The sequence below is a fragment of the Macrobrachium rosenbergii genome, chromosome 19 (genome assembly GCF_040412425.1).
Source record: "Macrobrachium rosenbergii isolate ZJJX-2024 chromosome 19, ASM4041242v1, whole genome shotgun sequence".
NCBI classification, from domain to species: Eukaryota; Metazoa; Arthropoda; class Malacostraca; order Decapoda; family Palaemonidae; genus Macrobrachium; species Macrobrachium rosenbergii.
Genome location: NC_089759.1, coordinates 10,505,946 through 10,530,707, shown reverse-complemented (window position 1 = coordinate 10,530,707; position 24,762 = coordinate 10,505,946). Strand labels below are relative to the sequence as shown.

The 24,762-nt window shown below is 39.3% G+C and overlaps 1 protein-coding gene across 17 annotated transcripts in view; it reads left to right on the top strand.

Annotated features, from left to right (window-relative positions):
• Window positions 1-24,762, top strand: part of Lrrk (Leucine-rich repeat kinase) — a 660,345-nt gene that overhangs the window by 579,388 nt on the left and 56,195 nt on the right. For 14 of the 17 annotated variants that reach the window (XM_067121011.1, XM_067121010.1, XM_067121009.1 and 11 more), the window contains 5 exons: window positions 9,750-9,967; window positions 10,759-11,034; window positions 11,654-11,862; window positions 13,339-13,549; window positions 14,317-14,400. In XM_067121011.1, the coding sequence (XP_066977112.1) occupies window positions 9,750-9,967; window positions 10,759-11,034; window positions 11,654-11,862; window positions 13,339-13,549; window positions 14,317-14,400 (998 nt within the window). The remainder of the gene's footprint in view (window positions 1-9,749; window positions 9,968-10,758; window positions 11,035-11,653; window positions 11,863-13,338; window positions 13,550-14,316; window positions 14,401-24,762) is intronic. The other 3 variants (XM_067121012.1, XM_067121008.1, XM_067121006.1) reach the window with 1 other exon arrangement.

Here is a 24,762-nt window from a genome sequence, read left to right as displayed (position 1 = left end):
AATCTCTTCCATGTAGCAAGAATACTAAGACTAAGGCATACTAAATCTAAGTCACATCAAAAACTTAATACTATGAAACGTGGGGAGGTCCCCTGCACGACGGAGAAGAAGCCCCAAAACCTTAAAATTACTTAAAGCAAGGTGAAACATGAAAGCGCACAAAATAACTGCAAATATAACCTTAATACTATACACGTAAACTTAGGCTAAACACGTAAGAGACAAAACCAATGAGCATTAACATATACAAAACATATACATATATCTGGGGTACGTGGAGCCAAATAAAAACTGTCCAGTACCCCATAAGAAAAACAATCATGGCATGTCAGATTACACTTTTTCCATCAACAGATACAAGAAACATCAATATGAGGAGCCAGGCAGTGAGGTATAATCAACCAGGAGAATAAGCAGAGAAGTAAATGAGGCAGGCGGGCGGGGGGGAAAAGGAAAGGATAAGGATATGATTAATTAAGGTGGGAGATGACACTTCCCACAGCTATGGTAGAAAATTTCAGGGCTTCGAGCGATTTTAAATAGTGGCGTTTAAACACTAGAGGTGATTTCCAACCCGTAAATTTAGATAACTCCGAGAAGTCCATATTATGAAAGTAATTAATGGAAGTAGCAACTGCTCGAATATCATGAACCTTGGGAACTGAATCTGGGTTGGCCTGTTTAATGAAATATAGAATTTGTTGTCTTATAGCATTTAGTGAAAGAGTACCACCTTTCTCCCTGATAAAAAGAGGACCCGACTTACTCTGTGGAGTTCTTAAAAGGTAAGATTTAAGTGTATAAACTGGACATAAAGACTGGTCTTGAGGAAGGGGCACCACCTTCCAAGGAGACCACCTGTCCTGTGGGTCTTCGTTCTTAGCTAAAAATCTAGGGTCAGGGGAAAGGAGGACCTCTCCAGACGGGAGGAAGTTCACATAATTATCACCTCTAGTGAGAGCCGACAGCTCCGAGATTCTAGCACCTGAAGCCAAGCTAATCAAAAATAAAGTCTTCCTTAACAGATCCTGATAAGAGCAATGAAAGTTATCCATCTCTGATGCTAACTTGAGGACGTCATTGAGAAACCACGTAACAGACTGTGGGCGTGATACTGGTCTCAGACGAGCGCATGCTCTGGGGATAGATGAAAAGTAGGAATCTGTAAGGTCGATTTTAAAGCCGTAAAGAAATACTTTCTTCAATGCTGACTTGACTGTGGTAATAGTGGCGGAGCAAGGCCTTTCTCAAACAATGATCTAAAGAAGGAAACTCCTAAATTAGCTGTCATGATTTTGGCTTCAGATGCTTTTAGGAAGGAGGCTAATTTTTGACTGCTGAGTCATACTGTCTAAGAGTAGAATCTCTTTTATCTGATTCTAAAAACAGAGTGTTGACAGGGTCAATGTTCGCTCCTTTTTGGGCTGCGAATTTTATAAAGTCCATAAAACTAGGGCATTCTGAATTCTTGAGGAAGCTGACACAGTCTTGGTTTGTACTGTCTGAGTCAGAATGGGCTTGGGAACGAAGACTCCGTAATCCCAGTTCCTGAAGAAGAGGGAACCAATTGCTCTTGGCCAATAGGGGCTACTAGGCTAATTGACCTTTGAATGTCCTGAGTTTGTGTAAAACTTTCAGCAGTAAATTTATTGGGGAAAAGATAAATCTTCTCCCAACTGTTCCAATCTACTGTCATTTGCGTCTGTGGCGTCGCCTGAGGGTCCAGGTTGGGGGCCACATAACAGGGGAGCTTGAAGTTGCTCTCCGTTGCGAACAGATCCACTTGGAGGCCCGGAACCCGGCGGCAAATCCATTTGAAAGATTCCACGTCCAGGGACCACTCCGTCTCCAACGGAGTAGTCCTGGACAGGGAATCCGCCACCACGCCCGCACCCCGCTAGGTGGGTGGCTGACAGGTGCCAGCCGTGCTTGTTCGCCAGGGAGAAGATAGCAACCATTACTTGGTTTACTCGGCCTGATTTGGAGCCGCCCCTGTTGATGCAATGAACTACCACTGCGCTGTCCAATACCAACCTGATATGAATCCGGTTGGGGCGGATTTTCTTCAGAGTTAGAAAGACCGCCATAGCTTCCAGGGTATTTATATGGAACTGCTGAAACATTGTGGACCACGTTCCTTGTACTTTTGTTTTGGTGAATATCCCCAGCCGCTTAGGGAAGCGTCTGTGTGAACAACTAGTGCCGGGGGGGAAATTGAAGCGGAACTGTTTTGGACAGGCCTCTGACCGAGGTCCAAGGTCGCAATCTTGTCTTTAAGATTTGAGGAATAGAGGAGACCTTGTCTCTGAGCTTGACATTGGCTCGACTCCGCCACACTCTGTTTATGTCTTTTAATTTCGCTTTTAAGAGCAGGTCTGTCACTGAGGCAAACTGAAGAGATCCAAGGACCCTTTCTTGGGACCGGCGGGATGCTGATGGATTTTTGAGGAATCTCCTGGTAAGAGATGCTATCTCTTTCCTCTTGGGAGGCGGAAGAGACAGCGTGTGAGATGACAGATCCCACTGGAGACCCAACCACTGAAACCGGGACTCCGGAGTCAGGCGGGACTTCTCTGTTCAGTTGAAAACCCTAGCGACTCCAGGAAATTGATGACTATGGACGTAGCTTTCTGACACTCCGGAACTGTTGGTGCCCAAATTATCCAATCGTCCAAATATGCTGCTAGGGATATCCCTCGAGACCGGAGTTGTTGTACTACCGTGTCCGCCAGCTTTGTGAATATCCTGGGCGCAATGTTCAGACCGAAGGGCATGACCCTGAAGGAGTAGGCTTGATTCCCGAGTCTGAAACCGAGGAACTGAGAGAAGTTCCGCGCAACCGGGACGTGATAATAAGCGTCTGAAAGATCGATAGAGGTGGTGACGGCCCACGAGGAAGTAGAGTCCGTGATTTTGAGCTACCGTAAGCATGCGAAATTTGTCGCATTTTATGTAGAGATTTAGACGCGACAGATCCAGGATCACTCTTTGCTGATCGGAGTCTTTTTGGGAACAGTGAATAACCTGCCTTGAAACTTTAGGTGCCTTACTTTCTTTATTGCTCGTTTGTTGAGCAATTCTGTCACGTAATCCTTTAGGATTGATGTGGGTGGCTGGTAAAACCTGGTTAGAGGAGGAGGGTTTTGATCCAGCTCCATCCTAGTCCTTTGGACACAATGCTGTGTGCCCAAGGGCTGAAGGTCCATTGGTCCCTGAACCAAAACAGGCGACCGCCTACCTGTGTTCTCTCAGTGGGAGGGAGTGGGTTTATTCCCCTACCACGTCCAGGTCTTCCCCTTGGGGTGGTGTTGGGCTTCCCCTCTATGAGGGGCTTTGCCTCTTCCTCCCCCTTGCAACCCTATTAAGGCCGTGAAAGTAACCACGGCCCTCATATGTGGGGTTGTACGCCGGTGAAGCCACATAGGAGGGTGCAGCTGGTTGGACCAGCACATACTGTTGGGGGTGAGCCTTGGAAGTAGAAGGCTGTGCTACTGCCGAGACCGGGACGGCTTGGACTACCGCCTGATGGTGGGGCCTCTTATGCCTCCTGAAGCGTTTGCCTCCTCTCGATTGGGGCCGGCCGATTCTGGGGTCTTACGCTTATAGGCAGAAATGCCCCAGCGAGAACGAAGACTCTGGTTGGCCCGTGTAGCCTCGGCCATAACGTTCGTGACCTCCTCTTCAGGGAAGAGGTTAGGTCCCCAGATCGAGCTTTTAACGAGCTTGTTAGGCTCGTGGCGGATAGTCGCATCGGCAAAGATGAACTTCCTACATTCCAGTCTGGCCATGATAAATTCAAACAAGTCAGACTGGAAGCCAGCCAGCAAGGATTTAGCCAAAACTTGGAAGAATGGTTCGTCCGAGCAGGAGACGGCAGTAGCTTCCAGAAGGCATACGGAGTTCAAGGACCGGGCTAACTTGACCCGAGCATCAAACTCCGCTTTCAATAAAGCTTCCGGCAGCTTGGGGAGCTGCTCACTGAATTGCGTGGAAGCGCAGAAGGGGTCCAGCTTCCCGACCGTGAAAGTGGACGGGGCGTCTATCCAGAACTCATTACTTCCTGGGAATACCAGGAAGTAGGGTCTGTCTCTCTTAGCTGTGGTAACGGATTACCATCGGCACGCCGGGCCGTAGCCAGAGCGACTTTGTCCAAGCAAGGGGTGGGTAGGTTGTCTCCCAGGGTAACATAGTAAAGTTGCCTTGAAAGGAGTCAACTTCAGTATTGTCTGCCTGCCACTCCGTCAGAGTGCGCAGAAGAGCCGACTGAGCTTGGTCCCTAGGGACGATGACAGTCTCCCTAGGAACCTTGTCTGACCGAATCCAAGCTTCCTCTGTAAGCCTCACGAAGCCTGGGTAAGGGGGCAGGAGATCGGGGGAAGAACTCCAATTCCTCCAACCGCCTCGTGCCAAGACCATCAAGTGTCAGCTTGCCATCATGTTGATGGCCCGGAGCGTTAAGCGCCAAGGGTTACCGACATCGAACGGCGGGAGGTCCGCAGTGTCGGGGATAACATACTGTGGTTCGGCTGGGGTGGGTGAGCCATTCCCGCCAGTATGTTATCATGACTGGCCAACTTCTCAGAGATTTTATTAAATCTCGTATCTAGGTCCTCTGTAAACCGCTTATAGAGCTGATTTGCAAAGGCCTCTGCGTCGAAAAGCAGGTTGGCGAGGAGGGCTTGGTTTTGCAGCCCTCTTACTCGCGCCTTTGCTGGAGGAACCAGACTTGCTCCCGGAGGCTACAGGTCCTGAAACCTTAGCCTTCGACGGGGAAGGGCGATGCCTTCTTGGAAGTCGAGGACTTGTAGCCCTTCGCCTTCCATGAAGTCTTCAACTTCAACTTGGGGATAGCAGACAGAGCTCTATCACCCAAGGAGGAAGACTTCACAAAACCTGCGAAAGAAGAGATGGATGAAGCAGGGGAGTCAAATAAAGGGGGGCCCGCCCCAACAACCTCACTTACCTCACCACTTACCACCTGGTCCTGCTCTATGTTCATCGGTTCCAGGTTAAGATCCAAGCGGCTACATCCTCCGAGACCTCAGCGTAGAGGATATCCGCTTGGGGTGGCTGGGTCTCATCCCGGATTTGCTGGATGATAGGGGTGGCAAGGTCTTCAGGCACTGCGGCCGCCACCCGTGCGCCGGGTAGAGCAAGTCCTCAACCTGGCGTCGAGGACGTAGAGCTTCCCGACGGAACGTTCCTGCCAAACCCAGCCACCCAGGCCCGGAGGGATTCCAAGGCAGACTTCTTGGAAGCTTTGTCCGCCTGTAAGAAAACCAACAATTAGCTAAGAACGAAAACCATTCCGGGAACCTCATAAACAATATACAATATGAGGAGCATAAAGCGGAGTAAAAGACTGTCACTTACCGACTCATCCTGGACAGTTGTGCAGAGAGCGAAGCAAACCTCACAACCATCAGGGTGCCAGACAACCAGGTCATCCAGTCGGACCGCACAACCAGCGTGGGTCCGCAAACTACATGACCGTAAGGTTGTTGGAGGGAGGCGGTACACCCTGCTCCTCACAGCGAACAGTCTGTAAGTAGAAAGTACATGAACCTCTCACCCTAAGCAATCTAAAGCTGGCAAGGCCGGGAAACTCAACTACAACCGGAATACTCCGGCGGAGAAGAACTCCCTTATCATAAACTGGGCCAATGAGCTCTAAATTACAGAGTGGAAGGTAAAGGTTTTCAGACCCCGGAGTACTCCGGGGAATGAAGGAAAGAGAAACCAGGAACTAACCATAAGGGCTGCCAGTAAAATAACGGCGGAGCCCCCGGGTATAGGACCGGACTCACGTATATATATATATAATATATAATAAATAAAGGAGAGTACTCCTGTAGATAAATACTTATCTAAAAAACAATAACAAAAATAATAACAATAACAAGTGATGGTAAAAACTCAAGAGAACGGAGGGATCCGCTCCCCTATATAATGAAAAACCTTCCGCCCTTACTTCCCCGCCGGAGAAACAAGACGGGTAAAATGCTCGTATGTCCATAACATAGTCTGAAGCAATATATTTTACCGTATCAACGTAACCCGACGGGGAGACGAGAGGAATGGATAGTGACTCGAACACGTTCGAGTAACGAACCACCAACCCCAATACAGCGATGCTAGGGACGATATGGGAGGGAGCGAATCCCTCAACCAACAGGAGGAGTCCCTGAACTCAGAGAAAACGCCATCTAGCGTCACCCGCGCGAGTAGAGCAAGGCTGGAGAGAGGAGGAGGGGGGGGAGGGGGAGGAGTAGGCTACCAGGAAGGAACAGGAGACGGGGAGAAACATATCACCCGCTCAACTGCACCATACCTCCCAGACAATGAATCTTGGAAGGGGGTCTACAACTGGAAGCAACGCAACCCGAAGCCCGACTCCTACCTAGGCGAAGCCTAATATGGACCTAACCTAATATAGGCTAGGAAAAAGGGAGGAGTGCAGAAGGGAGGAGGAAGCAACAGGGAGAGAAATTTTGTGCCGAGAACCAACCGGGATCGAGAATGGCGGGCAAGGGGGCGACTAGCCTAGAGGAAACACATTCAAAGAACTCGATTCCCCCCAAATGGAGGAAGAGAACTAAGGGGCTCACTCTGCCCACCGAAAAACGATCCCGGAGGAAACAGCAACCAAAACTCCCTCAACCTGAACTCCCCACCCAGGGCAAGGGGATGGAAGCAAACAAGCCTACTCCACAAAATAACCATCACACATAAAGAACTAAAATGTGCTCAATAGAGAGCGTAGCCTACCTCGGGGAAGCGGTTAGATCTGAGGCTGCCGCCACCACACCGAGGTAAACCACCCAATAAAATAATAAAAATAAAACAAAAATAAAACAAAAAGAGAGCACCATCTTCAAGCAAAAATTAATTAGCCTAGCAAGACCAAAAATAAACAGGAACCCAACCTGGAGGGGGGGGTACCTAGACGGGGCATCACTCCCACAAAGGCCGATAGGCCAATTGAACGTAATTCATAAGGGGGGGAGCCACCGCAAGGAACCACCAGGAAGGGAACCAAGGGGGCAAAATCTATCTATAACGACGAGGAGACAACTCCAACTGAAAAGAACAGAAGGAGTCGCCTCGCGGTCGACATGGCTGGCGGGGACGCCGTGGCGACATAATAAGATCTCAATATTTATGAAAATACGAGACCGTAACAGCCAAAAAACAGAACAAAACCCCACAAGAAGATGGTACTTAACTTTGAAATGGTAAAGCTGCTCGACGCCATCACAGAAGCAAGAAAATTCAAACAAAATGAAGACGAGCACACAAAAGAAACAGCGAATTCACGTGCTAGAAAATGGAATGAGGTAGGTGGCGCTGGTGTCGCCGTCCTGGCGGGTGTTGGTGTGGGGGCTGTAACGGCTCACCGCTCTGTTCGGGATTTTGATAGGAGAGATCTTTCGAGTAGGTTTCCGTGGTAGTGGTATTTCACTCACCCCTCCTATACCCGACGTCTTCCTAGAAGACGCTCGACTGGGGGTAGTAACCCCAGCTTTCCTGAAAGCTCTTTTTCTCTGGTATATCTAGCAATGTTATACCTAGAAATTCGTGCTGTAATGGAATTTCACCGGCTGACACGGGACTGAACTCAGAAATAATATTTATTATTATTATTATTATTATTATTATTATTATTATTATTATTATTATTATTATTATTATTATTATTATTATTGGCAAGAGACCCTCTTACAGACATGCATTGTTGAATGTGATTGCTGTGTCAGCTGCATTAATCTTGTAGAGAGTTTTCTCTATATTTCTGATTGCTGCTTTCTCTCTGGTGTAGTACCAGAGAGAAAGCAGCAATCAAAAATATAGAGAAAACTCTCTACAAGATTAATGCAGCTGACACAGCAATCACATTCAACATTATTATTATTATTATTATTATTATTATTATTATTATTATTATTATTATTATTATTATTATTATTATTATTATTAATTACTTACACCATTTGTGATAGTTTCAACATAAATTGCTCAGTTTTTGTAAGCTTGTCGACCATGATGCCTTTTGCTTTGGAATACTGTGAGTACATGTTTTCTTTCATTTCTGGCTCTTTGTATATTTACCTTTTTCTCATTCTGCTAATGGTGCTACTTCATTCTCAGCGCATCTTGTTTTAATTTCCCCTGTAGGGCTGGATGACTTGTAGAGATTGTGATTCAGTTTGAATTAGGTCTTGTTACTTTTTTTTCTTGCTGATTTTGGATATTACGTTTTTTATGTGTAGGAGGCTGCTTATTTTAGGATGGTATGGACATTCAGAGATCTTGTCCAGTCATCAAAGAACAGGACTGAGAGATTGTCAAGGATCATTTGGAAGCTCCACAGATGTCTATGATTAGCTCAAGCAAGAGTGGATAACTATCCTTCTGAATCAGAGTGTAACCAAGCAGGGTTCTTTTGCTCTGGACGAAAGTTCTGAAATAGCTTTACTTTCACAAGTTCCACAGATATCTACAATCACTCCTTATTCAAACACAAAGGTTATGCAGCAAGGAGCAAAGACTCGGGGAGAGAAATTCCAGGTATTGCAGCTGCTGACATGAGGAATACTATTTTGTCATTGCCAACTTTTCCATTTTTCTCAATATGCAAAGCTGCTCTTTCTTGCATCTTCATCTATTACATTCTGAATTTGATTCTGATCAAGATATTTCAGACTTGATTAGATCCTGCCAGATCCTTCTTGTGAACCTCTTACCTGTTTTGATATTCAAAACTGCTGTACTTGTAGCGCTTGCCTCTTTGAAATGTATCTGTGAGCTTCATTCCTTGTCTGGGAATGTGACCCACTCTAAGAACTGGTCATCTATGAGGCTTTACTTTGCCCCAGATTTTGTTGCTAGAACAATTTTCCAATGCTCTGGACTTGATAATCATTCCCTCTGCTACTTTCACAACATATTTCTAAGAATGCCATCTTATTCTATCGCCATTACAATTGAAGGTTAAAGCACACACTATTGTGTCATTTTCTCACCTCGGCCCTTTTAAGCACAATATAGAGGTTGTTGTCATTCTTAGAGCAGTTACACATGCCACTGTACTGTCAGTGAACATAAACATGTAGATGTATTTTTGTTGGGGCCATTCAACATGGTGAGGCATGTGTTATGAATAGTGAGGATATATACAGTTTCATCTTCATCCACTTCATCATAACTTAAATGGATTCTCTTCTCCCTTAAGAATAGTGGCGATCAGATCTGTGTACCATTTGAGGTACTCGACTTTGTTTCATGTTACTTTACCAGACACTTATTGCTTTTCATGCTTGTAGCCATCATAGCTGGGATCCCTGGGGACAGACTTATGATCTCTTCTCATCAGTCCTCCACTAATCCTGCAAACACACAACTACATCATAGAAGGTATAAACTATTCAGGAAAAATATGATTAAGGGGGCTGTGATGAAACAAATCATGTTTTTAACAGAACCCATCAGTCATAGGTTGTAAGCCTTCCTCCCTTCGCCGAACTCTGACTTCTGATCTTTGATCATTTGGCACGCACAAAGCGAGAATAAAGTGGGTATCATATACAGGACTGAGTATCTGCAGTACGGGCCTCTCAATCTTGAATGAAACAAGTCATTGTGACTAGAATTTCCTCATCCATGGAAATAAGGCAACATATAATTTAATGAGTTTGTATGAGAAGGACTATCTTGTGTGATAAAACATGTTAAATGTATTTCTTTTGTAGGAAGTCCAAAGAAGGAAGATGCTGAGACTAATGCAACAGCAACTCCAGAGACACCTGCCCTTCAAGTTACTCATCGTTCTGCCCCTCATGCTGCAATACGTCGATTGTTGTTGATGTCTTATTTTCCATCTGGTTTCTGGTCACGGCTCATAACCAGGATACTTGCTGATGATGCTGTTGTTGATATAATCAGAAATTACTTTGTCATGCCAAGAGAGGTATGTACTTAAGTGACTGGATTTTTGTGGTTTTAAGTATTTCCTTAGTAATGAGTATAATACTGAAAGAAGGAAGCTTTCATAGTTGCTTTGTGTTTAGTGCTTTATGGATTAAAGGTGTAGAGGTTACATATTTTTATATGTAAAAATTAAAGGTTACTTTAGGTGGGCTAAGCGAAGAATGGATAAATATGAATGGCTGTATCAAGTTATAGATGAATTCTTATTGGAGTGAGTGAGAAAGAAGTGAGAGTTCATATTCAAGATAAATGAGAGAAAAAACTTATCTTAGGTGCATTACGTTTGGAAAGACTGTTTAAATAGGGAATGCTGGAAAATTGTGAAACAACAGTGAAAGACAAACTGTACTGTTTAATGAATTGAAGGAATGGTTTTTAAGGGGTGAAGAGATGGGTTTAATATGGCTAGATAGAGGAACTTTAAGCCAAGTACAGTATCTGTTTAGAAGCATATTACTAATAATATCTGTATTATGTATAAGGTTTGTGGGTTAGAGATTTGGGATCTTTTAGGTGATCCATCTAACATGAAGTTATTTTGTTGTAATGTTTCATTTAACATTTTTTTAGGACTAGCATGTGTCGATTGTTTAAAATGTTAGATTTCCTACATTTAAATCAGAATATTATTTACCTTATATGGTTAATACATTATATAGATTATCTGATTGTTAGTTTAGGGCCTCTAATTTAATAACTTTTGACTTTTGCATATTCTGTATCTCCAGTTTATATGCTGTAGAATAAAAAAATATACAATTTTACTTGCAGGTACTGAATGATCGAGACCTCTCCTCAATTCTGGGTGGACAGGCTGAGTGGGTTTGCTGGCAGACAGGCATGGAGCTTCATTATGCTCATACTACTCTTTTCAGAATGAGAGAGGTTTTACCTGTTAATTCATATAGTGTTTCTCAAGGATCTTATGGTCCCCATACACCAAACAACGGTCCAAATCACACATCCTCTCAGATAAATCATCATCTTTATGATTATAAGAGCATGCGTTTCCTAGTTCGACAGGAAGGAGTGTGGTCGGATGTTGAGGTGAGAACTAGGATATATTAATCTGTTATTAATACTGAATAGATATACTGTATATGTTATACAAGTTGAGAATCCTTTATCCAAAATCCCAGAAGTAGAAAAATTCCAAAATCCAGTTGTTTTTCAAGTGCTAACATGACACTACACAGATGGAAAATTCCACAAAGCAATTGGAAGTTCCCAGGCAGTAGGCAGCTGATCTTCTCATGAATTATTCCAAGTTTTGATTAAATAAAAATCCTTTGATAAAATTAATACCATCATATTAATCAGCAAATGTATTGCATTACATATTTGCACAAGATTTCATTCCCAGCAAATGATGAACACTTTACTAAGATCAAGTGGCTTACAATATGCTTTGGAGAATGAGGATTTTGTAAATTTTCATATGATATACCAAATAGATAAAATTTTTGCTGTAATATATCTTTACTAAGATTAAAATTACAATATCAGTATGCTCACACACACAAATACTTAAGCATTGTGATTACAGTATATGTTTATTAGATTTTGGTACACATTAAACTAACATTTAACAGATGGTCATATACTGTATAGGATAGATGTGGTTGCATGTAACTACTACATCCTGCCTATATTAATTTATTTCCAGGTTGGTAATTCTGCAGTACTAGAAATTAGCCTTCCTAATGAGGCTGTAGTGATAAAGCGTCCTCTCCAAGAGAGTGACCCTGCAAACACATCAGCAACAGACATCCTCGCCTGTGGCATACAGTCTGTTGTTTTGGATCCTGCCCCAGAATGTGTTGCCAAACTTCTGTCCTTAGCTGTAGATCATATTGATACTTTACTAGAAGATTGGTAAGTATTATATTTGATAATAAAATTACTTGTGTGATAGAAAGTGTGTCGAATGATTTTGTGTTAGCATGACAGGATCATCTTATAAGGTATAATCTCAACACTTGGCTTGCGTAGAGTTTGAGATACCACTAATGAAGGCTGTTTATTATTAAAGAAAGTTTTTGGGCCTAGCCTAGGAGGTTTTCTTAGCACCAAACTCCACAGATAACCTAAAGTATTCAGAATATTGTTAGTAAAAGCTCATGAATTAAACATGATCACACTTAATATTAAAGTAAAAGATGAGGGTGACATGGTTCAGGACATGATTAAGTAGAACAGTGAGGACATGTATTGTATTTCCCAGCATTGAAAATACTCTTTTTTTTCTTGAATTAAGTGTGAAATGTACTGTGCTTCGAGAGACCAAAGATATGTTTTTCATATTCCTGTCTCAACCCCAGAGCAAGGTTACCTTTTCTACACGGTAATCAGAATTCAGGTGTATGACTTGTGAATGGAGTATATAAATTATACTTACTTAAAATAATGAGTAAACAAAATTTCCATTAAAAAAAATACAAATTCACAAAGATTCATGCCTGTATTAGAAGGCTACAGTAGAAGAGTCAACACAATTAACTTAAATATTGTATATCAGTATTACGAGTATTTTTACTCTCCTTAAATGACTCTGACTTTAAGGGAACATTATTCGTACACAAAGTAAAACTGAGGAATGTTAAAGGGGTTTGCTGCTAAATCTTACTGTAGTAAGACTATAAGTTTAGTATGTGAAATATTGCTGTTATTATAAAAACTAAAATTATTTGGTGACAAACCCAACACTTGAAATGAGCATGAATTGCTAGCTAGATAGGAAGATCAAAGGAATAATCCCAATTTCTCTGAGATTAAGTGGGTTTGAGGAGCCCTAAAGGACAGATAAAAAACACAAAACTAGCCAGCCAGGAACAAACAGTTGGTTAAATTAACCCCAAAAACTAAGCCAAGCAAAATAAAGCATATTGTACTTATCAAACAAGAGGAAAACCTGTCCTTCAGTGCAATACCCTCTCAACTCATTTTGTAATTAGCAAAAGCAATATTAGTGTCAGAATAATATGTAAAAGACTTAATACTTTTGTGGAAAGGAAGATTGGCTGAAGACCAGAGAAAAAGGAATGCAAATTCAGTAAGATCAATAATTAGGCATACACTTATACACAGAAAGAGAGTCAGCTTGGAGGAATCTAATAGAATATGTTTTCACAAATGAGGCAAACAGTTCATTCCTATTGATGGGTCAAAATTTTGCAAGTGCATAATCCCTCAGTAATTTGTTGTCTGGCTAATCTTTTTCATATGCCGTATTTAAAAAATTGCTGGGATGGATGGGTATGTCATGAACATTACTGTTACATACTTCAAGTAACCTAGTAAGAAATTATTCTTGTATAAAAGTTGTTTTTTAACTATTAAACATTCTTACAGGTATCCAACTTTGGGCACAAGATTTGTACACACAAGTGAAGGAAAATTCTTGGTGACCCGGTTGGTACCATGTCCAATGTGCCTTGAATGTCATGGTCAGCATGAGGGGCCAGGGAATCACCCACAAGCACGTCATTTGCCTGATAACTGGGGCTCTTTTGTGGAAATGAACCCTCTTTATTGTTCCATGACAGCATCTCAAATATCACAAGTAAGTTGTTCTTTTTAAATTTATGTAAATATAGAAATGTTTATGTATTTTTCAGAAAAATGATAAATGCTGGATGACATTGTTGGTTAAGTGTGGGCAAGGGGCAAGTCTTATGATAATATATAGCACGGCATTGAAAGTGGCCAGGGTGCTTTTATTTCAAAAGATCATATCTTTTTTCTTCATCTTTTTTCTTCTAACCCTTGAGGGTTATTTTCTGAAGCAGCTCCCATCACCATATTTTCTCTTTTCTAACCGGGCAGTAAAATAGGATTTATAATGACAGTGAATAGATATCTGTAAAGAGAATTCCAGCTTTGGAAATTCATAAATACCTTGCAGTCACCATATGGAAGCCAAAAGCAAATTAATATAGTTCTTGCCTTAATACAAGATCCTAACCGTAACTTACTATCCGACAATTACTCTGTCATTATGAATACTGTAATAGTCACTCCAACAATTTAGACTTATAATAATAAGTGACAAAGAAAACAAGTATTACTTTAAAAACAAGCAAGACAGGATTTAACCACATTTATATAGTATTCAAAGCACAGTATTAATTGAGTTCTATTACGACAGATAAGTTTCCATTTGGATACTTTATTGATGGATCTTCATTTAAATTGTTTTGAAAGTGATATTTATCATGAAACAGTGTAATTGTCTTTTTTTGTCAGTTTTAAAGCTGCTAGAAGATTTTTTAAGAAAAGCCAACAGAGTGAATGAGTATTTTATTGAAATACTAATAACTTTCCTCTCAGGATCTGAATTCATCACATACCTCCTCCTTAGAACGTTCCATCCTTACTAACAGCTTAATGGGAAGTTTGGTGAATTCTCAGCAGGTAACTATTTGTAAATCCTTTCTTTTGTGAAATGCATGTGGAATTTATTGACAGTAAAGTTTCTGTTATCCAATACCCAAAGATAAAGTTTATGTCAGTAAAACCTTTCAGCTACTATCATTCTTGGTGAAGAAGACTTTCCTTGTAGGAAATTTCCCTTAACCTTAAAAGCCTTCCTTCATGAACCATTTATCACAATTAGTGCTAGATAACTGACAGAAACAGGAACCAGTATAGTTCTGTACCATATAGCTTTATGTCCACTCTGACATCACTGTACCTATAATTGTAAAAGCTTTTTAAGAAAAATAACAAGAAAGTGTGTTGTACAGTATACTGTAATGCCCTTCCAGCTCAGATTTCTCTAGATTGTGATTAGCAAGCATGTGGCAATTATTATTTGAATAAAGAAGTAATTATAATTTGTTATCAGTATTCACATTTCATGTGATCATGAATATTAACAAGCTAAATTTTTTGTACTACAGTATTGTTATAAAGAAATTGAGAAACTGATGACTTGAAAATAATCATGATGAGGAGACAGTAATATATAGATGGTAGCATATGAAGTTTATTCTTTATGTCAAAATCTTCCATATTGTAATACAGTACAATCCCAATTTCTGGTAGACCACATATTCCCATTAACAGCATTTTGTGTTTAGCGTTGTAAATTTCATACAGCATTTGTTCACCAATACTTTACAGTTATATTTAACACTGCAGTTGCTTCTCAGCAATTGTCTCCTTTCAGTGCTTGCCATCATCTGACTAACTTTCCCTGCACAATCATGTTTATATACTCAGTATGTTTACAGAAACTTTAGAACTTTTTCAGATGCACTCTCTTGGAATTTCTGGTAACTACTGTAAACTTGGTGACAGGGCACTTACCATCTGCTTCAGAACAATATTAGTTTTTGCTTAAATACAATTATAAACTTTCATAAGTTTTTAATAATGAAAATCAAAACTATGGTAGAAATTAGTAAAAAGAGATAAACATTTACAAAATATAGCTATCCATTTTTTTAATTAAAAAAAGAGAACATCATTAATCAGTGCATGCAACTGCACAAAAAAGGGGAGCATTACTAGTTACCATCATCGTTAACATATTTGCCTCACATGTAATGAGGATAGGAGCATGATGCATTGAGGTGGCATTAAATTAAAATTGAAATTATGAAAGTGAGCATCCCTAAATTTGTCACGAAGATTCTTTCTTATTTTTGCACTCTGGATACTGATGGTCAGAAAGATGAGTAGCACGTAAGAGGCAAAGGCACTAGGAATGGTAGAAAAGAATTTCCATGAAAGATTACCTGGAGGAAATACTCATTATTAAGAAAAAGAAGGCCATCACTAGGAACAACTTCATCTAGATGATAAAAATCACATAAATCTGTTGACATTTAGAATAGACAGTACAGTATTTTAAAGATGATAAATCCATTCCATATGATGAAAATATTATACTTGCTAACACAGTAAAACCAAAAATGTAATTTTTACCCAACTTTTATCCTTAACAAGCAGTGGTGAATGGGTAAAAATCACAATTGCATTACAAGTTATACACCTCACAACATGAAAAATTATAATAATAATAATGATAATAATATGTAGCATTGAATGTGATAGCTACATCAGCTGCATTCAGTTTGTATAGAGTGTTCTCTATCTTTCTGATGGTTGATTTTGCAGAGTTATTGCATTCTGCCAGTAATTCGCCAATGTTTGTCATTCTTGGAGAGGAAAGCAGAACAAAGTTGGGAAGCTGTATTTCGGACAAATACACCATACCAGTTACAGAGTAACGATGATGGGAACTGAAATCAAGAGTTCCCGTGGAGTTGTCCTTCTTCAAGAGAAAGTCTTCTTCAGTGTTGATCAAGGCTATGTTTCACTCAGACTTCACTCACATGATCACACCGAAAGACTGGAGTAGACTGTCATTCTTGGTAAGTCTTTATCTTTATATACAAGACTCACCATGAACGACAGTGTACTTCTGTCTTTCAGTGCGATCATGCTCATCGGAGTGAAATATGGTCTTGCTTGTTATATACGAGACTCCCCACAAATGACAGTCTACTGTACTCACATCTTTCGGCATGATCATGCTCAGCGGAGCCTGAGTGAAACGTGGCCTCGATCAACACCAAAAAAGGACAACTCCATGGAGGACAAACTCTCGATTTCAGTTACTACTGTCATTACTTTGTAAATGATACACAGTGGGGCCCCACTAGATCGTAGATCAGCAATCGTGCCTTCAGTTAAACGCGCGTTTTTCTGTGGAAACTAATCTCCAAATATATCGTGGAAAATTCACTACTACGCAGATTTTTTCGTATAGCAATATTTACTAATTACTGTATTTTCATTTTATTTGTGTGACTAAATACATTTTTTATAATAAAAAAAATTATTTACTAATCTTCAAATATTAATATTAATGTAAACACAGCAAAATATCAATAAAATGTTAAAGTAAAAACCCTCAAAATCACAAAACAGCTTACCGATGTAAACAGACTAAGTTCAACCTCTCTCTCTCTCTCTCTCTCTCTCTCTCTCTCTCTCTCTCTCTCTCTCTCTCTCTCTCTCTCTCTCAGTATACATATCCTTTAATGACAAACACAGCAAAATATCAACAAAATGTTATTTCGCCTACAGAATCCATTTATTCTGTATTATTATATTGATCTGCTGTCATCTAATATGTTAAAAAAAATTATCGTCTGACGTTTGTAATTGTTTAGTTCACCCCCTCGCTCTAGCTGGAAGGGTTGTAAGTAGCCAATCCACAGCTTGTAGCTCAGATGCTTTGTGTACTACTGACTAGTGTATGAGTTGTATTTTTGTTCTCTCTCTCTCTCTCTCTCTCTCTCTCTCTCTCTCTCTCTCTCTCTCTCTCTCTCTCTCTCTCTCTCTCTCTCTCTCTCTCTCTCTCAGTATACATATCCTTTAATGAAGAAATACAGCAAAATATCAATAAAATGTTATTCATTTACAGAATTAATTTATATTATATATTATTATATTGATCGACTATCATGGTAATATGTATAAAAAAAATGATCGTCCCAACATTTGCAATTGTTTTTACCGATGTAAACATAATATCAGTTCAACCCCCTCTCTCTCTCTCTCTCTCTCTCTCTCTCTCTCTCTCTCTCTCTCTCTCTCTCTCTCTCTCAGATACAGTAATTCATGTTTCAGTAAAGGATATGTATGGTACTGAGAGAGAGAGAGAGAGAACTGAGGTAGTAGGCTCAATCAGCTGATTCTGAGAACATAAACATTACAAATGGCTGGATGATCGGTTTTTATACATATTACGATAATAGATCAACATAATAATACAGTATACAGTAATACCTTGATCTTACGTGCTTTGAGTTGTTAGAATTCACAGATACGTGAACTTTTCATTGGAACCTAACTAATTGGTATACGCGATTTTTTCACAGACACACGCAAATTTGCAAAATCCTTGAGAAACCCGGCAGAAGTGGTTGTTTAATTTTTTGAAGTAATGTACAAGTTTTCATGCTTTTATGTATAAAATTGGTATGAAAAGTTTGTATTATTTTTGTACATAAATACTGTATGATACTAGCATACTTTACTTAAAATACAGTGAAATCAATCAAAATCACAAAACAGCTGTCGATGTAAACATTCTCTCTCTCTCTCTCTCTCTCTCTCTCTCTCTCTCTCTCTCTCTCTCTCTCTCTCTCTCTCTCTCTCTCTCTCTGAGTTAAGAGATTTTTTATGCATATGTAACGTATGTTTATTTGTTTTGTATACTGTAGTTGTATAGATACGTAAATGTGGACATAAATGTGTGTTACTTTATTTTTTCATATTTTCCATGCTATAATTACAATATTTTTGCATTTCTATTGTAAATTATTTAATTTTTTTATAGAATACATGTTGATTCCCAATCTTTTCTCCATCCTTTGGAGCGAGGGGGTTTGTAACCTAACTGTTGATTATCTTGACATATTGACACATTGACCACGAAAGGGACAAAATGATGCCCACTAATGGTCAAATATAATACCACTATGGAAGGATACTGAAAAATCTCTCTCTCTCTCTCTCTCTCTCTCTCTCTCTCTCTCTCTCTCTCTCTCTCTCTCTCCCCTTCATAAATCATGAATTTCCATTTTTTGATATCTAATGTAAGAATAAATTCTCTCTCTCTCTTTGGGACCATGATTATGTCATATTTAGGGTTTAAGCATTTACTGTATGTATTAGCATTTTTAATGACCATACCAATCTTACATGAATCCTCGCCTTACACGAGGGGTTGCGTAAGTTCGAGGTATTACTGTACAGGCAGTCCCTGGTTTACGACGGTTCCGGCTTACGACGTTCCGAGGTTACGACGCTTTTCAAATATATTCATCAGAAATTATTTCCGGCTTACGACGCATGTTCGGGGTTACGATCGTCGTCAGACGCCGATCCGACGGAAGAAATATGGCCCCAAAACGGCAGAATAATCATAATTTGAAGGTTTTTTTGATGTAAAACTCAATAATAATGCAGTTTACATCGTTTTCAATGCACCCAGAGCATTAAAAGTAAGGTTTTCTTATGATTTTTGACGATTTTCGACGATTTTCCGGCTTACGACGATTTTCGGGTTACGACGCGGCGCAAGAATGGAACCCCTGTCGTAAACCGGGGACCGCCTGTATATGGATTCTGTGAGTGAAATACTGTAACATTTTATTGATATTTTGCTGTGTTTACATTAATATTAATATTTGAAAATTAGTAAATCATTGTAACACATACATACTTATGCACGCACTCATTTGTATGTGTCATGAACTTCTTGGAGTTTTCACACATAGCTGTAAGCCATATATTTTTTAGGGTAATGTTGTAAGTTGACTTTGAAATGATATTAAAGTGTTTATGGATGATAGTTTAAGGTAGACTGGTGTTTGAACTATTCAAACACAGTGAACTATTAAAATACGAATTTACCATCGTTTTATTTGAAGGTATATTTGGTGTTTGAACTATTAAAATAGGCAGTTATAAGCATTTTTAGAGGGGAATACCAACTTACGCAGATTTTCACCTAACGCATGTGGTTGTGCTCCCTAACCCCCGCTATTATGGGGGACATACTGTAGTGTATTTGTCCGAAATAAAGCCACCCAAGTTTGTACTTCTTTCCTCGCCAAGAATGACGAACATCAGCAAGTTAGTGGCAGAATACAGTAAACCTGAAAGATCAATCATCAGAAAGATAGAGAAAACTCCATAAAAATTTAATGCAGCAGACGCAGCTATCACAGTCTACATGTTAAAAAAAGGTCTTCCAACTATATACAATAACTAGCTGACCAACCCGGCACTGCCCAGAAAAACTGAATGACAACGTTAAACATTCTCTCTCTCTCTCTCTCTCTCTCTCTCTCTCTCTCTCTCTCTCTCTCTCTCTCTCTCTCTCTCTCTCTCTCTCTCTCTCTCTCTCCTGTCAAGATTGTTGCTTCAGTTACACTGTCCAGCAATTTTGACATTTTATATTTCACCCCTTCTCATCCCCCAATCCTATCGGGACTGAACTTGGACTTAAAGGGCATCAAGGGTGTTACTATTCATCTCAGCAACCTCAAAAACTATGGGTTACAGTAGACACTAATATCTGTCATTTTTGACATTTTATTTTTCAACCCTTCTCACCCCCCTTCCTATCGGGGCTGAACTTGGACTTAAAGGGCATCAGGAGTGTCACCATTCATCTCAGCTACCTTGAAAACTATGGATTAGACACTAATATCTGTCACTTTCAGTTATTTTTTTTACATGTTATCCCCTTCCCACCCCTACCCCCTTTGGTGCCAGTGATGTCTTACCTCCCCAACAGTATTCTTTTCCAGATAGTAAGTCATATGTATACCGAAATGAGGTATGATAAATTCATAGAGTTTATTTAGTTACTAAGTCTACAGGTAGAACCAGCCCCATTTCAGGGAAGCCCTTGCCACCCCACCTCCTTCGGTGCCCTTTGGTGCTAGAGATGCCTTAGCCCCACAGTACTCTTTTCTAGATAGTAAGTCATATGTATACCAAGTTTGGTTGAAATTGCTCAATGCATTTCAGAGTTATGCTGGAATACACACACATACAGATATGCATCATACATACATCCATATATATGTATATATATATATATATATATATATATATATATATATATATATATATATATATATATATATATATATATATATATATATATATATATAGATAGATAGATAGATAGATAATAATAATAATAATAATAATAATAATAATAATAATAATAATAATAATAATAATAATAATAATAATAATAATACCATCATCATTTATTTCACCTCAGGGCCATATACAGGGAATATAGAAAGTAGAGACTATACAATGCACACAATTTAGATACACAAGATAAAAAGATAAGAATAGTAATCGACTGTACCCAAGCAGTTGCTGTTGATGAAGGTAATAATAATATTCATAATAATAGTAATGACAGTAATAATATTGAAGTATAATAGTAATAAAAAATAATAATAATGATGATGAAAACAGTAGCATGTAATTAATTTTCAGCTGGAAGCCTCAGGTAGATACAGGTATAGAAAGCTAAATACAGAAAGTGAAAGAGCAAACCTCAGCAATAATAATAATAATAATAATAATATTTTGTTGAATAAAATGGCTGCATTTTATTCAACAAAACTTGCCTCAAAGTCGGTCTTCTTCCTTCGAATAATAATAATAATAATGATAATAATAATAATATCAGGAGAAAGCCCTCTTTTAAGCAAGTAATGTCGAATGAAATTGCTGCATCAGCTGCATTTAATTTGTATAGAGTCTTCTCTATTTTTTCTAATTATTGCTTTTTCTCTGCTACTGCATTGGGCAACCAATGTTATTCATCTTCAGGAGGGAAAGAGTCAAAATTCAGGGATTCCATATATCTCTGTATTTAAATATGGAGGACATAACCCATAGAGTTTTCTACAATGTATGTATTTGTCAATTAAAGTATACAATTATTTCGCCAGCATTTCTCCCAATTCCAACTGGGTATGATCATGGCTTCAGGTAGGAGTAGATTGATGTTGATGGACGTGTCTACTCAATATATAGTTGGGGGTCAGCAGGGGGTAGGCCTCTTGCTGAATTTTGATTGGCCAGGGCAGGGAGCTGGTATCCTATTGGCTGTTGAAAGTTTTCTTCAAGCCAACTTTTCAGGCATGAAGGTCACAATGCTGCAGTCTCACTGACTGGTGGGGTAGGGACGTGGCATCACTGGGCGGTGCGTGACGTCACAACCTGGTGTTTTTGTACGTCTATTCCCATTGACAGATACATGCATTGTAGAAAACTCTACGGATTATGTCCTCCATATTTAAATACATGGACATATGGAATCCCTGAATTTCAACTTTTTCCCTCCTGAAGATGAATACCATCAGAATGTAACTCTCCCAATGCAGTAGCAGAGAAAAAGCAATAATTAGAAAAATAGAGAAGACCATACAAATTAAATGCAGCTGATGCAGCAATCTCATTTTACAATAATAATAGTAATAATAATAACAATAATAATAATAATATAGGAAGGAAGAGGACCCTCTTTCAAGCATGTTTTGTTGAAAAGGATGGGTGTGTTGAGCGAATTGATTTTATATTGAGTTTTTCAATTTTTCTTATAATTCACCTCTCTTGCACATCAATATTGGTCAATAATTGGTCAATGTTCATGTTTTGGTGGATTTAACAGTATTTTACAATAGAATTTCATTCTTAAAAAGAGCAGGTTACTGAAACCTGGTGTTGTAAATCCGTAGAATTCAGTACAGTAATTCTAATGGTGTGTAAATCCGTAGAATTCAGTACAGTAATTCTAATGGTGTGTCTTTTCTTGGACGTCTTCGTATTCACCAGCAGATGGATTCTGGGTTTTCGTAGTACTTTTTCTACTGGAAGCCATGCACATCAGGAGAGAGAAGCTTAGTCTCGATACTACACAGAAGACCTTTGGCACGAGGGGTGGCACCCACTGGCACCCCTGATGAGTGAACCAGTCAGGAGTGTCCATCTGCAGGCAGTGATCCTCCTAAACTACACTCTCGCACGTGTACTCCAGTGCTTGCACATGACAGCACACACAACCATCGTTGCACGAGAGAAGGCTCGGCCCAAGGAGATAATCCTTGCCTGGCATTCAATGAGAATTTGACACTACCAAAAGATGTCCTATAAATATAGTACTGCCACGCGCCCTGTTTCTCCAGATTCATCTCAACCCTCCAGAAGATGACCAACGGGCTGATCGAAACATGTCGACAGGAAAACTGCTGAAAAAGTACCAACAAAACCCAGAAGCCATCTGCTGGTGAATACAAACACATCCAAGAAAAGATTCACTGTTAGAACTACTGAATTCTAAGGATTTACAACACCAGGTTTTAGTAACCTGCTCTTTTTAAGAGTAAAATTCAGCTGTAAAAATGCTGTTTAAATCCACTGAAATATGAACTTTGGCCAGTTATTGACCAATACTGACATGCAAGGAAGGCAAATTACACATAAGAATAATTGAAAAAACTCAATATAAAATCAGTTTGCAAAACGCAGCCATCCTTTTCAACAAAAGAGTAATAATAATAATAATACTGTAATAATAATAAGTTTCTGCAGATAATTCTTAATAGTTGCAATAATAGAGAACAAGTGTACAAAGCAACTGAGGACACCCCAATTTGAAAAGAGAAAGCATTATTTATGGAACAGATGCCTGATTAACCCATCCTCTCACATTGTAGATCTTCTTGCTTTATTGTGTGGGATGTTTTGGATAAGCAAATTGCTGCTGTTTCCTTGTTGGGTAATCAGACTGGATATTGTTTGCCTAACAGAGATTTTTAAATTATTCAGGCCGTTTTCTATGAACTTCTGCTTAGCAGAGTGGTAGCAAGGTGTGTTGGTGATGCATCTCAGAATGTCATTGTGAACAACAGGGATACATCTCATGGCCTCTTGGGTATATTAAAACAAGATGAGGAAAAGATATCAGTGTAGAAAGAAAAGCTAAAAACAAATGGAGAACCTGGCAAGAAAAACAAGTGTAATATTGATACTGAAAAAATTAAGAATTACAGAAGGAATCCAATGACAGCATTAATCAGAAAGATAAGATAAAAGGTAATTCCCTGGAGCAAAAAATTATGGAAATTACTCACTAACTGATTAAAGTAATCTTTCAGCAGTAGTGATGCCACTGGCTAATTGGTAAACAAGGAACATTATTTAAAAGAAAAAAATTGCACCAATCACTACACAAATACTTCAAAATGTACCAGTTGTAATAAAACAATGAATGCAAGAAAAACAATTGATGGCACATAACACAAAATGCAAAAAATGTGCTAATCCTGAAAGACCAGAATTAGCAACCAACAGTCGCACAAAAGAACTATGCCTTGTGGGAAGACGGAGTATGGTCTGGGCACATGCAGTGAGGTCTTTTTCAAGATTTATCAAGTTGGTGCAACTAGAGAAAGCCTGTTATGATTAATGGGTTAATAAACAAAATAATTTTTTTCAATAAAAGCTTATTACTTAACATAACCTATTTCATGTGTTCCACTGAACTCCCAAACACTTTATTTCTTTATAGAAGAAAAAGATCAACTGGCTAAAAGGTCTTTTGTGTAGTATGATCCAGTTGCAAAAGAACCATGGGTCAAGGTGGGAGCTTCGGTTCAAGCACTGGGTTGGGTTTGTATTGAAAAGTTAATTTTTAAAAAATAAAGTACACAAACCTGCTATTTTAACATAGCCTGAATGGAAGTTTATGTGGGAGAGTGCTGAGCCATTTGGAAGGACTTGAATAAGTTCCTCACAAAGAGAGGCATCAGAAACCCAAAGCTCCAAAAGGAACAGGATCCAGAGTTGAACTGAACCCATTATAAAAATAGAGTTATTAAAAATAGGGCTGTGAGAGACCAAACAGCTCCTTCAAGAACCTTTGTATTTAATACTGTATATTGGAAGCATGTTCTGCCCTAATTACCAAGAATCAAGAAAAACACGTTAGCTTAACAACTCGTAGAAAAGCCAAAGTAGTTTGTTACTTGGAAGCGCTGGCCACAATCAAGTCAAACTTGAGACTCCGTAAAAGACAGACTGTGAGAGAACTCTGATTTCAACTTAACATGTAAGGTTGCAGTTAATGTCTTTGTAGGGCTTGGAAAACTAATAGTAAAAAAATTATCAAAGAAAATCTTCATCACATTTGTCAGAAGGAAAATGATGAAGCAG